General features: G+C 43.5%; 1 protein-coding gene across 1 annotated transcript; it reads right to left on the bottom strand.

Annotated features, from left to right (window-relative positions):
* Positions 1-8,483: 8,483 nt before the first annotated feature.
* On the bottom strand, positions 8,484-11,055 carry TCF21 (transcription factor 21). Its single transcript, XM_072332720.1, has 3 exons — positions 10,811-11,055; positions 10,003-10,455; positions 8,484-9,011 (listed from the first exon to the last, which is right to left on the bottom strand). The coding sequence occupies exons 2-3, from the start codon at positions 10,450-10,452 to the stop codon at positions 8,922-8,924; spliced, it is 540 nt and encodes a 179-aa protein (XP_072188821.1). The 5' UTR covers positions 10,453-10,455; positions 10,811-11,055; the 3' UTR covers positions 8,484-8,921.
* Between the last annotated feature and the right edge of the window lie 12,188 nt (positions 11,056-23,243).

Raw genomic sequence — 23,243 nt, 5'->3', positions numbered from 1 at the left:
AAAGTGGGTGCATGCATGGGGTGTGCTCTGAGGAGATACCCAAGGGCATCATGATGGCAGCTGGAGTGGCACTGACTCTCTGTCCTGGGCAGTCCTTGGGATGTGGCATGCCCCATCTGTGCATAGGTACTGTCTCTGTTGTGTGTTGTGCTTTATAGAATGGCTTGGATTGGAAGGGATCTCAAAGACCACCCATGGGCAGGGCTGGCCCCCACCAGCCCAGGCTGCTCGGGGTCCCATCCAACCTGGTCTTGAGCGCCTCCAGGGATGGGGCATCTACAGCTTCTCTGTGCAGCTGTGCCACTGCCTCACCACCCTCTCAGTGAAAAGCTGAGGATCTGTAGCAATGCGTGAAGTGATTGTGGAATGGCTTTCATTAAGATAGAGGGAACGGTATGAAAATCTTTAGAGTTGGCGTGTTTTCCTCTGCTACGTTGAATTTAACAATTGGAATTCATGGCTAAGTTCACCTGACGGAAGTCATTACTTCAGATTCTTACAGAAAGTATTGCGGTGGCTGCGCAGATCGTTAACCCAGGCTTTGTCTTCCCATTAGAGGGCTGCGCTCACACCAGCGCGCAGCAGCACTGCCACCCTGTGGCTTTTCGTTGGAACGGATCCGTTTCATTTCGGTGGAGATGGTAAAATGAGACTCGCTTTTGAAAACGGGAATTCTGGATTTAGGCAGCTGTTAACACAGTGATATTTTTCCTGACGAAGCTCTCACCATGCCACAGTTTAATCTGTTTTTTCAGACTGAGCTTTTCCCCTTTGAACAGGGATGTGTTCGAGGTTTCAGCTCTAAATATATGCTTGGAAAATAAGCAAACTTTTGAAAGTAGTTGTCACTACAGTGTCATAGAATGCAAATGAGGTGACTGAGCACTGTCCTGAATTTATGTGTAAGTTCATCAGTTGTGCATACCACTTTATTTCACACTTATACAGATACAAAGCTGATTATCTTTAGTTGTCCCGCTCTTGGTAAGTGTGACCCCAGCCAATTTCACCATTACCTTGTATTTGAGGTCTCCATCCCTGTTTGCAGTTCTCTGTTCTCTGTGGCTGTGTGGGTGAGGTCTTAGAGATGTTCCACCCACAGAAAAAGTGCATGCTCTTACTACCCAGTTCTGTACTGATGTCTCACAGGGCAGGCATTGAGGCCGTTTCTGCTACTGTCTTGCTATGTACGTTTAAATTTTTCTATGCTTTTGTTTCTCAGTCAATTGTTTGGAATGGGGAGAGGAGCTGAAGACGTAAGAAGGCTGTTAACTATGCTTGAATGTACTGTGGTTGCTTATGACCATCAATATCGATATGAAGACACTGCACATATTTTTGTTCAGTAATTACAGCAACGGGAGTGAGCAAAATGCAATTCTGTGACATTGTTATTCAGATGTAATTGCAGGTATCTGTAAATAAATACATAAATAAATAATCAATTCAACAACCTGAAGGAAATGTGTGGTTCTCTGGATTTCTGTATTTTTGCAGGATCCATTTCCAGTCAGATAAAATCCAGCACAAGGTAGACTGTAGGAAATTTGTAGGGTGGGGGGCGGCCCACAGTGAGGCTAGACCAGGATTGTTACACAGCTGCATAGAAACTGTGAGCTCTGTGCAGAAGACTATATTCAAGTATTTGTGTCTGAAGAGGAGATACCTAGGAGCAATCCATATCTTGCACATTCCATAGAAATGACATTTTTTGGAACGACCGTGAGCTACATGCATATGATATTACAGGCTAATTATGAGAAAGCTGCCAAGCTGACAGCCAGAAGGACGTGAGCTTAAAGCTGTGGCAAGAGATCAGTCAGGGAGGGAATCCTTTGCTCCAGGACTTCGTTTATCAGATGAAATTATAAACTGTGTTTTCTCACACTTCTCTGATGATGGGGTGTACAGGATGGTTTTGTACAGTATGATAACTCATGCTAGCACTGTACTATATTAAAGTGTTACCTCCTTGGCATAAGCAGCACTAAAACCAACTCCACAATAATCAAGTGTTCCATCAAGTTTTATGATATATATGATTTTATATTTTTGTATTTATTTTCTATTAAATAAACATACAGTGTATGAATGTTTATAATAAGTAACATAGATACAGTAGTTGATAAAATAATAGGAAAAAAAATAGTGAAATAGTCTAAAATAACAGTTAAATGATTAAGATGAGGTTTTTCTTTAGTAAACTTTAAAATGATTCAGTACATATTTGTAGTTTTGTCCTATACAACTGGAAGATACTTATAGTCTATGCTTAGCAGCCTTGGTTGACAGTAATAGAGAAACATGGTGAAAATTGTAGAATTGGAAGAAGAACACATTTGTTGCCCAGATTGAGATCCTGTGAGAGACTGTGAATGCCTGTTAGGAACTTGAACAAGTGTTCCTTCCTGTTCTTGTGTGAGTGAGAATTCTTCTCTGAGCTGTTACACAAAGCTTCTTCCTGCATTCAGTATCTGTATTTCTAATGTTGGTTTATTTAGTCTTTCGGGAATGATGATGAATTTTCTTTACAAGCATATGGCATCATACAACCCCCAGGAGTCAGGCTCATAGAAGACACAAAAACTTCACCCAGATTGTGACTCAACCTAAAGCATTACTTTGGCCCTGCTGACTTGTATCCTGCCCCAGCAGAAGGATGTTAACAGCTGATGACTGTTTCAAGCTTTTCAGTGCACTTAAGCTGGTGATTATCTCAGTTTTAGATCTTTACATGAAGTATAAGTGGAACTGCTTGGCAGTAGCATGGAAGAGATTCTTTGAGAGTATATCATAGTATCATAAGAGTCATAGAATTGCTCAGGTTGGAAAGGACCTTAAAGATCATCAGGTCCAACCACAACCCTAACTAACAACCCGCCACTAAATCATGTCCCTGTGCACCACATCCAAATGTTTTTTAGACATATTCAGGGATGGTGACTCAACCACCTCCCTGGGGAGCCTATTCCAGTGCTTAACAACCCTTTCAGTAAAGATGTTTTTACTGATATGTTAAGTTTGGCACCTGTGAACACACAGCTCAGATGGAAAGAGTACTGTGGAGCTTAGTAGAGTTGAGCGACAAATGAACAGGAGTTTTCTATGTCATAAATTTGGATGTAATTTTGTTTAAATCTCATTCTTTATCCTTGAACTTGGCCACTTTCTTCTGGTAACTGCTAGCCTACCTAGCATGTTAACTCTAGGTTAACTCACATAACAAGGAGAGTCCCAGCTAAGAATTTCTAGCCCACTGGAGAAGATAGCAGGTTGATCTAGAAACCAATAGAGGAGTATGGAGAACCAATGGTCTTTATCACTCTAGCTTCTAAGGGTACAATAACGTGGATCAATGAAACATTGTAAAGGCATGTGGCTTATTTTTAGTAGTACTTCATTGTTAGCACAGTCCTTGACATACTCAAGGTAACTGCTGCCTTCTGCTTAATTTCAGCATTGTCTCTGAGGTGCCAGTAGCAAAAAGGCCCCTATGTAAGAAGAAAACAGTGTGTTATCTGTGAGGAAAAGCTACTCCCTTTCTGGTGGCCATCAAAAAACATCGGAATAAACAACAAAGCCTTGCTGTCATTTGGACTGCTTGAACGCATGATGATCCTGCTGGGGGAGGGATGTGCTGCCGGGAAGCCGCCCAGTGGGACAGCTAGCTGTGAGTGCAGCCCTGGGAACTCACTGCTGTGCCCGCTCCTCCTCCCAGTGCAGGCTCTGCAGATGTTCCTCCCAGGGAAGGCAGCTGTGGTTCTCAGATTCTCTGCTTCCATCTTCCCGGTGGTCTGGCTCCACCCAGCTGTGATGAAGCTGCTTATAGTTTTTGCTTTCCCCATAGCTTCCAAGGACCAAGCAGCAGCAGCCAGAGGAAGAGGGGCTGTCTATGCCTTTTTCTCCCCTTACTCCTTCTATCTCTTGACTGCGCACGGAGGTTACTCCTGCAGCAAATCTGCACCCTTCCCTTTTTTGTCCTCATGTTTCTTATCCTTGTTTCTCAAGCAGCATGTAAACAACTGAGAGAAAACTTGAGTGTGTAGATAATCCATATTTACAGTTGGATATGGTCTTAGAGTTTACATAGCAGCTGGGGATGTAAATAAGTTGTTTTTTTTTCTCCTTGCTTAAGGAAAAAGGCCTCTTTGACTGTACAGCAAAGGAAGGGTTTGCATTGTTTTTTTCTTCTCCTGCTTTTTTTATGATCTTTGTTTTCCTTGCGGGAAGGTTTGGATCTCTCCGCTCCCCGCGTGAGGACTGTTCAGTTTGGTTCACACATGCGCATGGGCCTGGAAATCCATTTCGTCTGTTTACAAGTTTCAGTTTAAGGGCAAAACCCTAAGGCAAGAAAATGCGTCATTTCAGGACTGTCGTGACCCTAGGGTATGTCCACACCACAGTTGGAAAATGTGCTGACTGCATGCCTAGGCCTCAAAGTCATTCTTATACAGCTAGCTCAGACACACCAGTGTCCAAAGTGACCTGAAGAAAAATCAGATCTTTGCAGAGCTTGGCTGGTTGTGGAATCTGCCGGCAGCAGACCTTACCAGGGTAACAAATGGGTTTTTCCCATCCCTTCTGGAGCGTACATTTTAGATCAGAACTGTGACATCTTCTCAGTGTTACAGGAAGTCACCAAGCCAGAGCACAGCAGCTGTTTTGCAGCACAAGGGACAAAAAGAAGTAAGTGTTGCTGGTCGTTCCACTTCCCATCCATAGTGCAATTTGAGCCTCAGTGCACAGAGCATCACATGGCCAAATTGTGAGCATTCTGTTGCTCATACCCCATGGGTTTGATCAGGTAGCGCAGCCTCAAAAGGGCTGTGCTACGTGCATCTGCAGTGAACGGGGATGATTTGGATCACTGGTTGTTGGGAGAGATTCTTTATGTGGACTTTTCTGTGAGTGTATGCACATGGAAATTACAGAGTGCTTTGATTTCAGTTTCTCTAAAATCTCTTTTGAAAACCTATTCCTACTGGGAGGCTGTGAGTGATGATCTACACTCAGATACCCAGACAGAAATCAGAAATACCCTGTGTTTTTATCAGCTCACACTTTCTTCTTACACACTAGATGCATGTGAGTTTAGATCTGTTGGCCCGCTTATTACTTGCTATTAATTAATGTCTTTTGCATATATATGTATATATGGAATGAATAACAATGACAATGGGGTTTCAGAAAAAAGTTATCTTTTGGAAAAAAATAAAATCATTTACAGAGGAAGCATATTTTTCCAGGCAGATACAGACATGGCATTACCAATACAACATTACATCCATGATTAAAATCAGCTTTCCTACAGAAGAAACCACACTGATTTTCTATATCTTTTGATTTCCAAGGTGTGCTGAGATTGTTGACCTCCTTAAAGGAGTTAGCTCTCTTGGTGCACTTTGGGGCACAGCTATCACCATGACCTGACCACTGTATCAGTGCCCAGGACAGCAAGGAGTTGCAGTGGGGCTGCAGAGGGGTTTGCTGCCATGCTAGAGTCTCCTACTGGCAGATTTCCATCACAGTAAAATAATCAGATAAGCCTAAAATGTATTTTTTTGCAAGAGATGGAAAAATACTTGTTCTTAAAGACCTTGCAGAGTGTGAAAACTCATGTCAGGCAGTGCAGTGTGAGCACCCAGCCCAGCAGCACGAGCACTGGAAGCAGCTGTGCGAGTAAAGGGTTTTTCTAGTTCCTCGCTGAACTGGAAAATGGGTGTGAAGCAGTTGCATGGAACTGCCTTTTTTGGGGGGGAATAAAAAAAAAAAAAAAAAAGGAAATAAATAAATAAAAGAATGATAATATTAAAAATTAAATGGGACTAAACTATTTTTAGACAGCTCTTATCTTAAAGCACACAGGTGCACAAGGAATATTGTCTGATTGTCCGCGGACTTGCAGTGGATGATAGCAGCGGCGCCTGGCTTCTCTGCTGTGGATGCTCTGCTATCTGACAGGGGTTCATGTCAAAACCTTTCTTTTACTTGCAGATTTGAAAGACTTTTTTTTTCCCTCTTCTCTATTAGCTGACTGTTTTCTCAAAAAATTATAGCAACTTGGTTATCTTTGAGACCTCTGTCAAATTCAGTTGAAGTCAGGCAATGAGTTCAAACATTATTAGGAGGGAATGTATACAGACACTCCCGCAGCTGTGTGCACATCCATGTAGATACAGAAAGATAAATCGAGTCAGCTTTGTTTCCACATGGAAAAAGGGTATAAATAATTATGTTTCAGTAAATATTAAAATGCATCACTTTGTACAGAAAAGAAAGCAAACAACGTAATTTCTTTAGGGTCATTGCATTAATATTTATATCCGTTCCTTCTCTTTCCTTAACGCATTTGTGAGTTCCCTTCAGAACGATGACGTGCTTCAGTCAAACTAAATTTACTTTTGTTGTTGTTGTTGTTGTTTTCATTTGCAAATAATGTTCTGTAAAATCATACTCAATGTGGGAAGAATGCTCAACTCACCTAACGAGTGGGGACTGTTGATGCCAAGCACCCATGCACTGGGCTGTGTCCTCGCTCACATTGTGAGGCAGGCAGTGATCAGGAGCCGCCACCAACATCCATCCACACCTCTGAAGATCTCTTAGCTTTCAAAGTGAACATTAAGCCATTAAACGTTTTACTGTTTTACTGTAAAGCCGCTATTTGCCTTTCTGCATATTGCCAGTTGCATTTGTCTGTTGTTTGCTGCTTTTTCTTTTTCTTTGTTGCTGAATGGTTACTCAGGGGAAAGGATTGAGGAAGGCAATATATACTTGAATATTTTAGTTCCCAGAGTGTTACATCAAGTGAGCAGCGACAAGAGAAATAACTGTGCCTACAGCTTCCTCTTACCACTCTACTTACATTGCAGCTTTTCGTACATGTTTACAGCTGTGTTCCTCACATTGCATGGAGCACTAATGCACATCACCCTTTCTCCATGCTGCATTTTAGGTGACAGATGAGTAGTGAGTGTGGCTAAGGGTGGGACAGATGCTGTCTGAGATTAGCAAGCATTGCAGGGTGACAGAAAAGCATATATGAGAAAATTTAGAAAGTAACTGTTAATGTTATGTATATCCCAGATCCTTCTCAATTTCTGCTTTCTTAAACAGCACCTTGCTATGAGCGCAGAGCATGCATTAGTTAGTAGGGAATTAGGTCAAGATTTTGAACAGTTAATTTCAATTATTAATTTTGATTCAGTGGTTAACTTTAGTGGTTCACAGACTGCTTGTGCGTTTGCTATATCAGTCATTTGCTCTGCGCTTAAGGTCAGAGGGCTCTATTCTTTTTCCCATTAAGAGAACAGCAGTTCCCTCAACTTTGCCAATGTCTGTGGCAGGGACCAGCCCCTCCAGCCACATCTAGCAAAGCAGAGCTGCTCTTTCCAGAAACAGGAGCTATGGCTGTTCAAGGTGATCCCTTTGCTTTAAAGTATGTTGAATCTGTGCATGTCTGCCTGTTAACTACATATCAGCTGGTGCAGCCCTGCTCTTGATGGTTAAATTGTGCACAGCTAGGCTGGGCGAGGAGGTCTGCTTTTAATTGTTCACGCTGGAGATAAAGCTGTGAATAAGTGAAATTAAACAGCTGTCCCTTCAAAACCATTAGGATGATTCCACAGTCCTCAGCCCTTTCTGTAATGAGGTCCACAATGTATGCAAAGCTCCTGGTTCCCAGCTTTAATTCAGCATGGCCTACTCATGAACCTGGCCGATGGATGTGGATTGCCAGGAGGTCTTTGCCTTGCTCAGTTGACCTAGGGGAGATGCAGGCCCCATGGGCAGGGAGTCCCAGATGGCCACTTGCCGCCCGCCAGCACCCAGGTATCCAACGGAACCGGGGGATGATATCGAAAGAGCAAGTGAAGCGGAAATTTAAAGCCCCTCTGCTAATAATAACAGTATAAATAACTGAAGACATCTTGTAAACAGTGCGGTCATAACCCCGAAACATTAAACAGCTCGGTGGGATCTGGCGCATCAGCTGCTGACTGCCGTTGCCGGTGCAGGGAGAGCACCCCGCACTCCTGTTTATCTCAGTCCGATCTCCCGCAGGCGCCCTGAGCAACGGAGGGGAGATGTTTGCACTAAAACCCCTGGGCAACCCAAGCTGGGCAATAATCCTCAGCCCCACACTGATCTGTCAGTCAGCCACCTCAATGCTCCCATGGCAGCCCCGCAGAAAGGCCCACGCCAGTTCCTCAGGAAGGTTAAAACCCGCGGCTCTGCAGTTATTCGATAAAAAAAGAGTGGCAAGGCAGTTTCCTTCTCTCACTACTCTCCTGCTCCCTGCTGAACTCAGAGCTGCCCCTCCTTAGGGGGTTCAGTATGAAGATGTTGTACCAACTGTTCCCCCCACCCCAGTTTGCCCTGGTGCAGGGCTGGACCCCCCGCCCCACCACAGGGAGTTAGGTGCAGTGCTCCCATTGCCTCGTGAGTTGGAAACGAAAAGTACACCGCTCTGTGTTCAATGGAAAGGAAGGTTTATTCACAGAAATAGAGCAAAAACCTGCTTGAAGAAAATATATCTATATATCTTTAGGGCGAATGAGTTCATAGAGATGACTGTCAAAGTCAGTTTTTTTTTTCTAGGCATCTACATATTCCACAGGTCTCAGACAAAAGATACACGCGTGGTAGGTTTTGTTTGATCTCTGCCTTTCCTCTAGTAGCGCTTGAACCAGCAAGGCTGTTGTTGCAGGACATTCGACTGCACACGCACTCAATAAAGTTAAATAGAGTCGGGCTCTCCCGGGGTGGAGTCTCTGCCTTCGGTCTCCGCCGTGCCGTGCCGGCAGAGCGCTCTCCCGTCGCCCTGCCCGGGCCCGGGGCAGCAGCGGGGCAAAGCGGGGCCCTGCCCGCGCCCGTGCCCCCTCCCCGGCCGCACGGGGCCGGTGCTGTCGGGGCCGCGGGGCTCAGGATGCCGTCGGGCCGCACAAGCGGTTTGTGTTCACCACTTCTTTCAGGTCACTCTCGGGTTTGCCGGCTACCATAAAAGGCCAGGTCTGTAGCCAGGAAAAGACACGGGTGGGAAGGGGGTTACATACATGAAAAGGCACATCGCGATGCTCATTGAGCCTCAGCGGCAACCCCGGCATCCACCGCCTTAACCGGGGCACGGCTTCAGCTAGGATCCTGTTCTCTTTCCTCGCCTCCCCGGGAATCTCACTCACCTTGGGAGCAAAGCACACTGCTTGATTCAGTTTGAGCCGAGCTGCCCTGGGCACTGTATGTGCTGTTATCAGGTCCTGAGCAGCGTGGGGGCTGCTCAGAGTGCTGGGGTTTCCCATGAGAGCTGTCCTGGCAGCTGAAGACCACCCCTGGTTTGCATCCCTTGCATATATACAGCTGGAAATGGGATGTTTCTGCTGGGGAGACCCAGGGGCTGCTGGGGAGTGCTTTTTGGGGTGGCCATGCAGCCCTCTGAGGGGTCTCAACTTGAATTTATTTCTTCTCTGTGAGTTCACATGGGTGGGAGACATGTCCTGGACCCAGCAACTCAGCGGTTGGGCACAAAGCCTCAAAAGCTCTGTCTTTAAAAGCTTCAGCTTGATGTTTGTTATGGCAGAAAACTTTGTGATAAAGAGGACAGACTGCATAAATCCCGGGTCTTTTTTTCTGCCTGAGCCCTTCCTAGAACATACCATTCTCTTCCCAAATTCTTATACCTTCCCATCTGAAGGTAGAAAGATTCTGTCTCCCTCAGGCATTTCAGGCACAGTAAACCTGCTCCTGCCTTTCTGCTGCCACCCCTGGATGGGATAGCGGGGACCAGTGGAGGGGACTGGGACACTCAGCTCCTGAGACACAGGAAAGGAAGGCAGCTGGGAGCCTGTCCCCTTGCTCCACCACCCCTCATACCCAGCGGCTCGGCACCGGATCCTCTGTGAGAAAGATCTGAAAGTTTCTCCGTGGACATGCCCTGTCCCAATTCCTCACCCTCCTCTCCCCATCCACACACACACAAGTGCCTGGCCCCAGTGGGCCGTGACTTACCAGGTTGACCGGGTGGATGTAGCCATTTTCGTACTTGTCGTTGGCCAGGATTTGCCTCAGGTGCGCAATGTAGCTGGAGGCCAGCCTCAAGGTGTCCAGTTTGGAAAGCTTGGTGTCTGGGGGCACCCAGGGCAGTGTGGTCTTAAGCCTGGAGAAGGCTTTACTAAGGACCCTCATCCTCGCCCTCTCCCTTGCGTTGGCAGCGTTTCTCTGGACCTGCTTTCCTTCCTGGCTCACACCATTTAAAGGGCTCTTCTTGGGGGGAGCCTTTTTCCTCTTTCCCGAGGCCCCTCTCCCTTTCTGAGGGGAGCCATTCTCGCCATTGGATCCCTCCTCGTTGCTCTCGTTGGACGCCCCGAACTCTTTGTTAGTATCCATTTTCAGGCCATCGCACTCCAGCATTTCCACCTCTTGCAGATCTTCCACATCACTGAGGGACCCAGTGGACATGGTCTGGAAGATGCCAAAGGGCTGGTGGGAAAGGGGGTGGAGGGGAGGAAGGGGAGCTCCCCAAACCTACGTGGTGGCGGTGGAGGAGAGAAGGGGCGCAGCACTTTCCTCCCCTTCTCTCCCCCCTGCGGCACTAAGGCGTGATATAGATCCAGAGAGGACCCCCCGCCCTCCTGCCCCCCACCTCTGCTCTGCCCGTGTTTGAGGGAGGGAGTGAGTGAGTGTGTGTGAGAGGGAGAGAGAGAAAGCCGAAGAATTTAGTGAGGACACTAGTAATTTATCTGGGGGATAGGAGAGGCGGATCCAGCCCAGGGGAGGGGCCCTGCCCGCTGAGCACACCACATCCCCAATCACAGACCTTTGCACAGGACAGGGAGTTAGGTATCCCAGCAAGCGCTTGCAGAGAGCTCAGGACTGGGATTCAAATCTTCACAACTGAAGCAAAGCAACTTTATCTCTCCCTCTTTCTCTCCTCCCTGTCTTTCTATCCTCCCCCTTCCTCCTCCTCCTCTTTTCCTTCCCCACTTCCCTTTCCAGCCAGGGCTGCTCTCCCCCTCCCTGCTTCCTCCATGACCCGGGCGGCTGGTGTCACAATTCTTGATGAAAGCCAAAATGGGTCATGAGCAGAGATCTACCAGCGAAAGCCTTCCAGGGAGCCTTGCGATGCATGCCGTCTAAATGCTGTCCTGTAACCTAATCTGAGGGAGATTTGTGGATGATTATACTGGAGAGTGCATCCTGTCCAGCTACTAGTGTGTTCCAGGAAGGGAGCACTTGGACCTCGCTATTGCAGCCTGAACTCTGGAGGCAGGAGGAGCTGCCTTTTTCCAGGCTTCCCACTGGATTTCCAGGGCATCCCAGTCCTCTCTCTTCACCCCAAATCCGCCACTGTGCTGGGTACTGGGGACCCTGCATCCTGCAGAGCCAGGCTGGGCACTGTGCCACTGCTGGGGCCAGTGGGGATGTGGGTGCTGGAGGAGAGAGGAAGAGGGGGCTCCTGGAGGGTAGCAATCACATCAAGCACCCAGAGCTTTGTTGCAGAGCAGAAGCTGGAGTTATGCTCTGTTGCATGTGGGCAGAATTCTGCCTGTTGTGTGGTACATCCTCAGATGTCAGGGAGTTTTGACTGAGTAAACAGGCAAGATGAGGCCCCTGGCTGTGAGGCTGCACGAGCAAGCATAACTGGCCTTGCTCTGCAGCTGCTGGAGTTGAAGAGGGGTTGTACCACAAGTGTGAATGAACATGCTGCTGTGCAGCTTGAACGAGGAACTGCTCAACGCATTCATGATCAGTATATACATAGTCACTGAAGAACAGGCTTTCTAAAGCATTTAGGCAAGGCCTAGCTCTTCTTCCTCGCCATGAACAACTTAGTAAAATGTTCAGCTAGACCCATCTGTGGAGCCCAAAGAGCCTTCCCCAGTAGCTCCTTCCTTCTTCACACACCTTGCAACCCCCTCAAACTCTCTCAGCAGCTGGGATGTTTAATTCAAGAGCTGCGGCACTGAGCTGGGCCTGCACATGGCTCCTCTCTGAACACACCATCCATCATGGCTGATCTCATGGCAGGGGAAAATCCAACTATTCAGCTGTCCATATAAAGACTGGCATAGCTCTGAGCCCAAGATGTCACTGTGGCACACAGTGGCTCTGGAGTTAATCCATGGTCACCAAAGTCAGAGGAAGGTCTTATTCTGACCTGTGGGGGCATTGTATCAGGTTTTCTGCATGCACTAAACAAAAAACAAGCGACTAAACAAAAGACAAGTAACCAAACAAAAACAGTGGAGGACCAAATTAGTGCCTAATAAATGCTATAAACTCTCATCAGATTAAAATTTCAGTAGGATGCTGAGTGCTGTTTTTGACAACTAGCAAGCAAGTCTTTCCTCTCTCTCTATCCATCCTAGTTCCTTAGCTTGGTAACCTATAAGGAAAAGGGCCAATCTAAACTTTAAACCGTTTCTTCGCCGTTTGGCTGGAAGATAACACCTTCCCACTCACAGTGGGATAAGTACATTAAGATATCATATCTCCAAGGGCCAGGCCTTTGGGAATTCACTAAGCTCTAACGTCATGTTATGCTAACCGTGCCCTGTTTGTGTTTTCTCTGTGTATAAACCAAACAGATTGTCAGCATATCAGACCCAATTAATGATTTTTTTTTTCTTTCTTTTTTCCCCTTTCTAACATCCTTGTTTCAGATACAAATTATTACTAATCACCAGCGTGGAGATTTATGAGCCTCCTTATTTTCTAGGCTTGATTGTTGTTTGTGCAGGTGGAGATTTAAATGGCTGCATCCACTGCAGAGATTTATAGTCCAAGTGACTGATGTTATAAATAAGCTAGAGGACGCTTACTGAAGCAAGGATGACAGAAAACCAAGTTGAAGTTTCTTGTGTCTCTAAGCATGAATGACTAGAACATGAATGAACAGGGAACACAAAACCACATCCAAGTTTCAGTATCAGAAACTCCCAGTCATATAATACTTGTCACGTTTTAAACTTTATTTTAGTAATTTTTGATTTTGTTGTTGTAAAAAACAGGAGGAATCGTGTCTTCTTAATAGTGCCTTTAGTGTATTGCTGCACACAATGTAGGCATACCCGTTTCTTACAAGCCTTTATAAGTGCTGCATATCTGTAGCTTTTACTGACTTAGGTACATTTGGAATCATTAGAGCTGGTAAAATTGATCTGATACAGACAATCCATTGTCATGAAGACAGAATGCTTTTTTCATTTGTTTTGTGGAGATTATAATCTGTGTGTGGTATACACTTATGCCTGGTCATACAGTATATTGTTCTTTGATTCCTTTCCATATACAGCCTATTACAGTCTTTCAACAACATGAATATTGTCCCTTTTTCTCCCTCAAAGCCAGCTATGTGCAGATCTCAAAAACAGTACTACATCCTCTAATCTCCCATTAACTCTTCTTCCCTTACTTGTCACATAAACCGAACCTGTTCTTTTTCAACCTTCTTGTTCCTTGTTTTCCTCCTGGCGAAGCCAGGACTTGTAGCCCTAATCTGGCTCATGTTTCAGTCTCTTTTCCCTTACCTGGTGTTCTTTGTCCAGTTTGGGATAGAGACCATTTGAATCTTGTGCAGAGGATAAAGATGGGATGTCTGCTGCCACTCTAGGGATGGTATGGACTCTTCTCCAGCTCTGTGAGAGAACATAGACCTGGCACTGGGTTAAAAGCTGACTGGGAAGGATTGGTGGAGCTCAGGTCTTTTTGGTCCTATCAACTTCAGTAATGTTTTAAGAAAGAAGCTGAAATAGTGGTGTGGGAAACATGAATACAAATATGACAGTTTTCCTTTTAAATGTCTAGCATCTCCATATTTCCCAGAAAAGCATGAATCTCTTCTAATTAAGACCCGCAGAGCCATAAGGCCATTTAGGACTGGGCTGGCTGGAAGAAGAGATGTATGATGCTTGGTCTGAAGAGTGTCACATGGAGACATATTACATGCAGTCTTTTGCTGTTTGGTTAGGGTACAGATTTTCCCTGGAAATAAAGCTCTGCTTTTTATGCCTCTAACCTTCTCTCTCTTGAGCTGAAATAACACAGTAATTTGAGAACAGCTTTGGAATTTGAGGCCAAGATTTCTCTAAGTGTCTAGTGATTTTGCATGGCATGGCTTTTTTTTTTTTAAATTATGCTTTTTTTTTTTTTTTTTTTTTTTTTTTTTTCTGGTGTTCTGCGCCATTTGTTGAGGCTCCATTTCTTCATTACACAATGAGCATTCACTCAGGGAAAAGCTCAGATCATCCAAAGCTGAGAAAAACAGAATCAGTAGCTGGTTTTGAAGATCTTGGCCCTGGCAAAATACAGGTGTTTTCTTATATTTGGAGAACAACCAAGGAGGTCACTCAGAGGTAGCCAGCTGATCATGAATCATTAATTATTCTGGGTCAGGGTGACCCCATGCACAAATACTGTCTGGACAAAGAATGGATTGAGAGCAGTCCTGAGGATAAAGATTCAGGGGTGTTTGTTGATGAGAAACTCAACATGACCTAGAAATATGTGCTTGCTGCCCAGAAAGCCAACCATAATCCTGGGCTGCCTCAAAAGAAGCATGGCTAGCAAGTCTGCTGGTTATGTACGCTCTTGTGAGACATCAACCTGAAATACTACATTTGGCTCTGGGGTCCCCAGTGCAAGAAGGACATAGATGTGTTAGGTCAAGTCCAGAGGAGGGTCATGAAGATGATCAGAGTAGGTGGAGCACCTCTCCTGTGAAGAAAGGTTGAGGGAGTTGGGGTTATTCGGTCTTCAGAAGAGAAGGCTCCTGGGAGACCTCATAGCAGCCTTCCAGTACCTATAAGGAGACCTGCAAGAAAGCTGGGGAGGAGCTCTTAATCAGAGTGTAGTGACAGGACAAGGGATAATAGCTTCAAACTAAAAAAGAGTAGATTTAGATATTAGGAACAAATCCTTAATAATGAGAATCATGTGGCACTGCTGCCCAGAGAAGCTGTGGTGCCCCATCCTTGGAGGCACTCAAGGCCAGGTTGGATGGGGCCCTGAACAGTCCGACCTGGTGAATGGCAGCCCTGCCACAGTAAGGGGTTGGAAATGAATGGTCTTTAAGGTCTGTTCCAACCCAAGCCAATGTATGATTGTAGGAATCTATGAATTATGTTCAGTGTGGCTTGAGAATAGTCAGGAAGCAATGTGCAACCAGATTATTGTTTTCATGTTGCGATTTTTATAAAACTCTTCTTGCACTGAAATTTATTTGTTTTTTTCTCTTGGTCTTGTCTGGAAACTAAATAAAGAGGCAGAGAGATTTCAAAAGGAAATCTTTACATATCTTATGTAAAACAATATTACTTATCATAATGTGAGCATAAGAGATTAAAGAAAAAAGAAGACTGTATCTGTGACTGAAAGTCACAAATAACCAGATTTAAAACCACTTTAAGTATCTTAAAACACAAGCCTGTAGTATTTCTTCTAGACAATTCTATCTTCCCCATTGTGGCAAATAGATGACACTCAGAAGTGAATCAAAGTTATTTGTGAAAATGGGATGAATTCATCAGAAGTGCCAGAGCAATGAAACCCTCCCACATCTCCTTAGTGCTGTGCATCTATTTCTGGTCTCAGTTTTGGTTTGACAGGTAAAAGATGTCGTATTACATAACATGAGATAATACACCAAGGGAAAAAGTAATGTCACTTTTAAGGCATCAAAAAGGCTGTTCTGGAGCACTGTCCCAAGAGGATGTATTTGTATCTCATATCAGCATAACTGCCCCTTCCCTAAGAAGCCCCACTTTCTTGCTTCAAAGTTCAGGGAAGTCAGAGCTCTCCTAAAAATGGTTTTCTAGAATAGTTTACCACAGGGGGATAGGAACAAACAATAACAAAATCAAAACACCTAAACCAGATTATTTCCTTATATTCTCATTTAGAAATATCTGAAAATTTTAGTCATGCCTACAATAGAAAACCTGTTTGACTGATTACACATTAGAAGATTCAAAAAGAAGTAAAATTCAGTTCCAAGTTACACAGGAGCTATTTTTCCATTTCATGTGATTTCTGAAATTTTGAAATGTCACAAAACCAAAAACATCGAAGCTCTGGGAAGTGTTTGTTTGTTTGTTTTTCTTTCTTTTCCTTTTTCCCCATGAATATTGGAAAAAAATAGGTAATGAAACTCGAAGTGAATAATCACGGGTTTTATGTGGTAATCCTTTTGGCACTCTGATGACAAAATATCTGACACTTTTTACAAGTACTCTTGTCTATAGCATGGAGTACCTGTACTCTTAATACCTGCATTATTTCTACCACTCTGACTTATCCTTTGAGTAAAATCATTAATATCAGCAGGGCGTCTGAGAGCAAAACAGCTTGTTTGAACAAGAAGTGCAACACTGACCTTCATAGAAAAGTGTCATAATTAAATATTCTACTGCATCAGAGAGATGCTGACAGCAAGGCCATTGTCCTAGCTATGAAGGGTACATCAATTCCCTATGGGACTTACCCGCCGCTTCTGTGCCAGTTCTCTGGTGAGGGTTTTTACTATTACACATGTGCTAAGCAATGTTCTGCCAAGTATCTTTCAGCTCAAAGCTGAGTACTACAGAAATCAGAAGCATGTAAGACATAGAAGTTATTGAAGCAGAGAAAGGTGGCCAATTCCCAACATGAGCACAGAGCCCAAGCTTTTGATTACCTTTTCACAGACATGCAAGCAAATTTCCCTTTTTCTACATACATGTAGGAAGAAACTGAACTGGCTGAGTCATATTTGTTTTTCTTTTAATACGCATTTATTCATACATAAAAGGAAGGTCACACTGAGAAAAGGTTTCCTCTTTCATCCCTATTGCAGACACTATCAGTATCCTCCGCTTCCAGGATGCATCTCTGAAATATTGCTAGACAGTTGACACTGTAAACTGCAGACTCTTTTATGAAGTGGTCAAAAGAGAAATATGCAAAAAAAAAGCTAGTATGTCTTATGTAAAATTATTGCTGTAGGATTAAAGTGCAGACATAACTGCTTTATTTTGAATATTTCTTTCCATGATGTTGCTTTATTGGCTAATCCTTTGCATTTTTGTGGTTTTAAAACATGATGAAATTTGTTGATAAGAAACGAGTTCCCTTTTGCCCTCCAATCATTAGCACATTGGATAAAGTTTTGGAAAATAAGATTTTTCCTTCAGAGGAAAATTTGGAAAAGAGGAACGCTTTGTAGGGGAGTGGGAGGAATGTCAACTATGCTGGTAAGCTTTTATTACTCATATGCTTTGTGGCACAATACACATGCATGTGGACAGAGATTTTCTAAAGTTCCTATCCACTTAAAGTGCTCACAGTTTCTGGAAGTCAGATATTCTCAGCATCCATCTCTAAGTGCATTAAGTCAGCCTATGTCTTCCATTTCAATCCAAATTAAACATTGCATACTGGAACCATGACTCTTTGTGGGCTGCTTTATACTGTTGCAGATGGCCACAGTTTGTGCTGTTGGACTCCCTCCCTGCACTCGATCTGTCACGAGAGGTTTGTTTTTTTACCACCTCTGATAGGGGGTCACACTAATCTTTGAATATGCATGTCTGACTGCAGCAACATCAAAAGGAATGGCCATAGATAGCTGGAAAAATATTTGGGCCAGAAATACTGAAATAACAGCAAACTAGTAATATTCAGCTGCCCACATGTATAAATACCCTTAGGGGTTCACTCAACACAGTAGTTAACTGAAGACAGCATGTGTTGTGGATGAGTCTTAAATGGGAACATTAGCTGGCGAGGCAAACAAGAAAGCAGATTATAAGCCTTAGTGAAGTGATATGGAAAGACCACAGTCACTGTACATTTCTTTTGACTCTGACAGGCCTTACACATGCCTCACACACTGTGATTCTCAAAGCTTCTGGAACATCCCCAAAGTGGGGTCATGGCATTTTGCCACAATGTGGTCCTTTGGTTTTATTGTGCATATTGTAGACAAAGAGCTATAATACATATAGAAAATGGTGTTGTTTTAGAAAGTGGCATTGCAAAAGCACATAATAAAAGTCTATTTAATTAATTTGGAGGAAGTAAATAGCTTTAAAAATGAACCACAGGAAGAGCGTAAAAAGAAGACCATGAACATGGGCAGTAGTGGGGTTTCATTGGAAAGGCCCAAAGAACAGAAATGACCTAAGTGAGGAGAAAAAAAGGGCTTAAACACAGATGGAGAGTACAGTCTGGCTCTCTTCTTCCCTCTCTGCTCCTCTCTTTTTCCTTTATGTGCAGATCTGGGGTGATGATCAGACTACCTGGTGTTTAATTACTAACTGTAGATTGTGTTTAACCCAGAGGACAGCTTAATAGAGACATGAACATCTGATATGATAGTCAGGACCAGCAGGACCTGCTTTGTTATGTGGTTCAGTGAGGGGAAATAAATATAAAATAACATGTAGTAGCTGTTCCGAGTCCATCCATGGATGATGGGCCACAAAGGTGATCCAAGGAATGGAACACAATAACCTTACTGGAGGTCAGGCTGAGTGAGCTGAGGCTGTTCAGTCAGGAGAAGAGAAGGCTCTGGGGATGGATGTGAAGATGCTTTTACAATAAGGGTGGTGAGACACTGGAACAGGTTGCCCATAGAGGTGGTGGAAGCTGCATCTCTGGAGACATTCAAGGTCAGGCTGGAGGAGGCTCTGAGCAACCTAATCTAGCTGTAAGTGTCCCAGTTCATTGCAGGGGAGTTGGACTGGATGACATTTAAGGGTCCCTTCCAGCTCAAATGATTCTATGATGCAATAAGAAAGTCCAAGTTTTTCATAACTGCTGGCAAGATAAAGCCTCTTTTCCAAGGGGTCAGTGATTAAAGCAGCCCTCTTTCAGAAAGTATGGTAGGGAACCCAGGTATATATCTGGGTTAAGTTTTAAGATCAGATGAGATGATGGCTGAGGGTAGAGTGAGAAGAGAGACATTATCCAGAGCCTCCTGATTTAAAACAGTAACAAATGATTCCATGGCTAATTGAAGGATATTTTATTTTAATGCCATATCATTTCAGTTTGTTCTACTTTGTACGATAGACATCAATTAGCCAAACTTAGGGTGCTGCACCAGAATACAGAAGATATTTATCACGTTGGCTATTTGTCTTGCATAGCAAGTATACAAAAATAAATAAATAAATAAATAAATAAATAAAAAAAAAAAAATAAAAAAATGGCATATGACATCATTTACCATATACCAAATGTGGTGGCAGAAATATCCCAACCTGTTCTCTGTAGGGACTGAACAAAGTTGTACCTGTGATCACTCTGAGACATATTGACTGAAACTTCCATAAAGAAGGAGGGAAGCCTCAATATGAACTTGAATAGTTCGCTGGTGGGTATCTGGGGCCTGCTTGGGCTTTCTTATATGAGAGCTGCACTTCCACATGAAGCTTCTGCAAACAGCGGTGCAGCATCTATAGCAAGACACTACATCATGTTTCTTTTTCTCCTCTTTGCGTGTCCTGGCTCAGTGCATTTTTCCATCTCTTCTTCCCTGTCTGTAGCCAGAGCTCTTTTTGGGATGCAAGCCCTAGGGAATTCCTCTTTACAACTGTCAGTGGAATTAGTTATGTAACTAGGAGCTCAGCTATGAGTGTAACATAGACATGCTGCTATAGTTTATGGTGCAAATTAATGAAGTACAAACTAGGCTAATTTAAAACCTCTGCTTTGATTAAGGTGCTATTCAGAGCCCTGGGGATTGTAAATCGAATACCTGCTATGCTACAGGCTTCTTTGGTGACCACAAAAGAGGTTCCTTTGTGCTCCAGTTCCTCAGTAGTAAAAAAGGATAAGAACACTTCCCTACCCTATAGAAACATTATGAGGGACTTGGACACTATGGTAATGCATACTGAGGGTAGCTAAGATAAATAACCTAAGAGTTGCAAGAAAATGATTGATGTTAGAATACTACAAATATGTTGAAAGCCTAAAATATCTTTGTGATGTCTCCCCATTTCTTGAAATGCCAATTAACATTTTTCACTCAGATACCTGATGTTTACATTGGCGCATTTTTATGCTCATGTGTCTTACAAAATGGATACTTGCCTGACTTTGATTTTAGATGAAAGCACTCATCCCTCAGCCTCATAATAGTTCCGAAAGATAGAAAAGTTACTTTTGCAGGAATGAAAACAATGGATTTTGATTGTGTTAGTGATGAGTGACAAGCTGAAAGTTTAGTAAACAGATCAAGAGTACCATCATTGGTGACACTATAGCACAAGTAGCAAATCACCATTGACTAAATTACTCCGAAGTCACTGAGCTCCCTGTGAAGAAAAATAGTTTTTTCAGTTTCCTGTAATACTTCCTCAGTAAAAACACAGGATTCCCTTAGGTGTCAAAATCCGTTACGAGGTTTCTTTATGCTTTTTTGTAGCTCTGATATTGTCTTCCATGAGGGGTCTTGCTTCTTTGAACGAACGGCTAATAGACTCTCAGGGTGAGAAGGGGCTCCAAAGAATGCAGCTTTTGGGCCCATCTTACTTCAGCATCCTCTCTTTGGGTTCTCCGGTCCTAGCTGTCACATTTCTGAAGGCTTCCTCAGTACTCACCAGTAGCAGAATATACATGGTTATCCTCAGCCCATCAGAGAAGCCTAGCTGTTTCTTTTTACCCAAGGTGCTTCTTTTTACTGCTGACATTTTTATCCCAACTGAATTTGTTTTCTGCCTCTGCATGCCACCCTTCCCCTTTTCAGTCTGCTTGTCTTTCAGCAGATTTGTAAGTTTTGCAGTTTGTTCCACATGGGTGTGTTTCTCAGTGATTTAAATTGTGTATTTAACTTAGGTTGTCAAAGGAACTTCTCCAGCGATCTTCTCCTCCTTCCTCAAGTAAAAAAGCGTGTTTGTATATCCACAAATGGCATCTGAGCTGAACTTGAATTCCTCAGATATTACAATTGTAAAGACAGGGCTAGAATATTAGGCCTTTTGATATTAAACTTAAACATGTCAAATGTAACAGCAACCAAGTGGTTTCTCTATTGATTTGTCTCTTCTGATTTTGATCTTCATTATAGAAAAGTTGTAAAATACATATCTGTCTACTTGAAAATCTGTGCTTTCCTTTTAAGAAACGGATGAGGAAAGCCAAACCGCTCCAGGATATACAACCCTATACAAGGTGTTAGAGGGGGAGGGTGTTTCAGTGATGAATGACCAGTCGTTCAATTGTTTTCTTTCTTGCAGAAATCAGAGACAGAGTACAGTTTATCTTACCCCGACTTTTAGCAAGACAGATTGCTGGGCAAAACCCCCAGGTTGAAGTCATCCAACCACCAAATAGTGAAGAAAGACTATTGCTGTTACCCTGCCAGGACTCATCCCCACCCCCAGCATCTTTCAGGAGTCTAAGGTGTTTCTTTCTGAGGTTGCAACATGAACTTTAGCTTCTTTCACACCAATTTTATGCAGAGCAGAACCTGGAATGATTCATTCAGGGCCTGAATCTTCCACTGCTGGACAGGCTGAGAGCAGCCCATCTCCACAGATCCTTTGCATACAAAGGATCTGCTGTAGAAGTCCCCCCTGTGCTTTCTTTCTTCCCCCTCATTCTTTCAGCTGCCACTGAACTTGGTTCCCTCTGGTTTGAACATCTCATGTCTGAACAACTACACTGGTATCAGCCTAACCTCTCTTTTGCTGTACGGCTATAAACAGGGAGGAGAGCTGTGTGTGCCAAGAGGATGAAATTTCTAAGTAATAGCAAAGTAGCTCCAAGGTGGGCTGTCATTCTCACAGGTTTTTCCTTCAGTAGTATTTTTTCTCCTCACCTCCATCTAGTCACTTGAAACTTATGGATGCGTCTTCCTGAATTTATTCCATCTAAATCTGAGAAGCAACATTCTTCTAATCACACCGAAGGTGTATCTTTCTCTCTGACAACTATAAATGCATCAGAAGCTGAAGTCAGCTTCAACAAAACTGGGCCAAAGTGCACATTATTGAAATGTTTGATAAAATTCAGAGCAGTATGAAAGGCAGGACAGACATAAAGAGTTAAAAGGAAAAGATAGATGCACTTGCTATATCTATTACTTACAAGTGACCGTAATATGTTTATACAGCTCTCAGCTTGGCTAGCGGATAATTAAAGGGAAGAACTGGCACTAGACACTACCAGACCTTATACATTGCAGTGCAGGGAAAGTCATGTGAGTGGTATAGTAAGAAAAATTCATCCTACTCCTTTTGCCATGCTTAATCTCTTCACTTTTGCAGTTAGAGAGATGCTTGACTGCTCTGAAGTGCTGGAAGGGAGTTAGTATATACTCATAATGTTAATATACAATGATCCTACAATACTGCAAGTATATAAATTCTGATAGCAGTGGGACAAACATTTTTGTCAAGCTCCAATTCAAGAGGACGTACCCTCAGTTGCATAAATCTGTCCTGTGTGTACTTCATTACCTCTTTCTTTTAAAGCTACTGGTTATATTTTCAGATTGAGTATAGATTTCAGTCCTTCCCAAAACCATGGATGACCAGCTTCTGGGTGGTTAGAAAAGCCTTGGCAACTATGCAATTTCTGTGCATGTTTTTGATCAGAGGGAGTGATTACCTGTTCTCTGGCCATGTGAAGGGTCAAAGAAGACCATCCTCCCTCTGGACTTCCCAGACCATTCGACCAATTTGTCAAGAATCCCATAGGATAAATAGCTGTCTCCAGAGACCTTTATAGTGACAAATCCAAATAAATCAGAGTCACTTTTACTGAGCACTTCAGCAGACAGCTCAGATTTAATGAATCAGCCTTCAGACCCCCAAGGAAGATTTTCTTTCACAAGCCCGAGGGAAAAAATATGTGTCAAAATTTTCTTTCAGGGTAAAACTTCAACCTGTAGTACTTTAAGGTTGCAGTTACCACTAACATTGCTTTTAAGAGCACTGGGAATGCAAAACAGAGCTCTGAAGATCAGCAGTATGATCAGTGTGCCTAGTGCAGACAAAAGAAATGCTATGGATCAGATATTTTTCCTCATCTGTGAATGAGGATGGGCATTGTATTCCTTTATTAGTGCCCTGAACACCTTTGACTGAAATTCCTTGCCAACACACACAGACTGAGAGAGAAAATAACCCTAAAACTCACCACCACCAGGAGTCATCCCACAGATAAAACTTTTCAGTGCAGTCATTGTGGTCATTTGAACAGTTTTAAAGCTTAGCATCTTGATCCCCTCTAAAAACTTCCATCTCCATTTCCTTCCCCCC

The sequence above is a fragment of the Excalfactoria chinensis genome, chromosome 3 (assembly GCF_039878825.1).
Source record: "Excalfactoria chinensis isolate bCotChi1 chromosome 3, bCotChi1.hap2, whole genome shotgun sequence".
Lineage (NCBI taxonomy): Eukaryota > Metazoa > Chordata > Aves > Galliformes > Phasianidae > Excalfactoria > Excalfactoria chinensis.
Note: the sequence above shows the minus strand (reverse complement) of the source record. Positions and strands in the feature narration are given on the sequence as shown.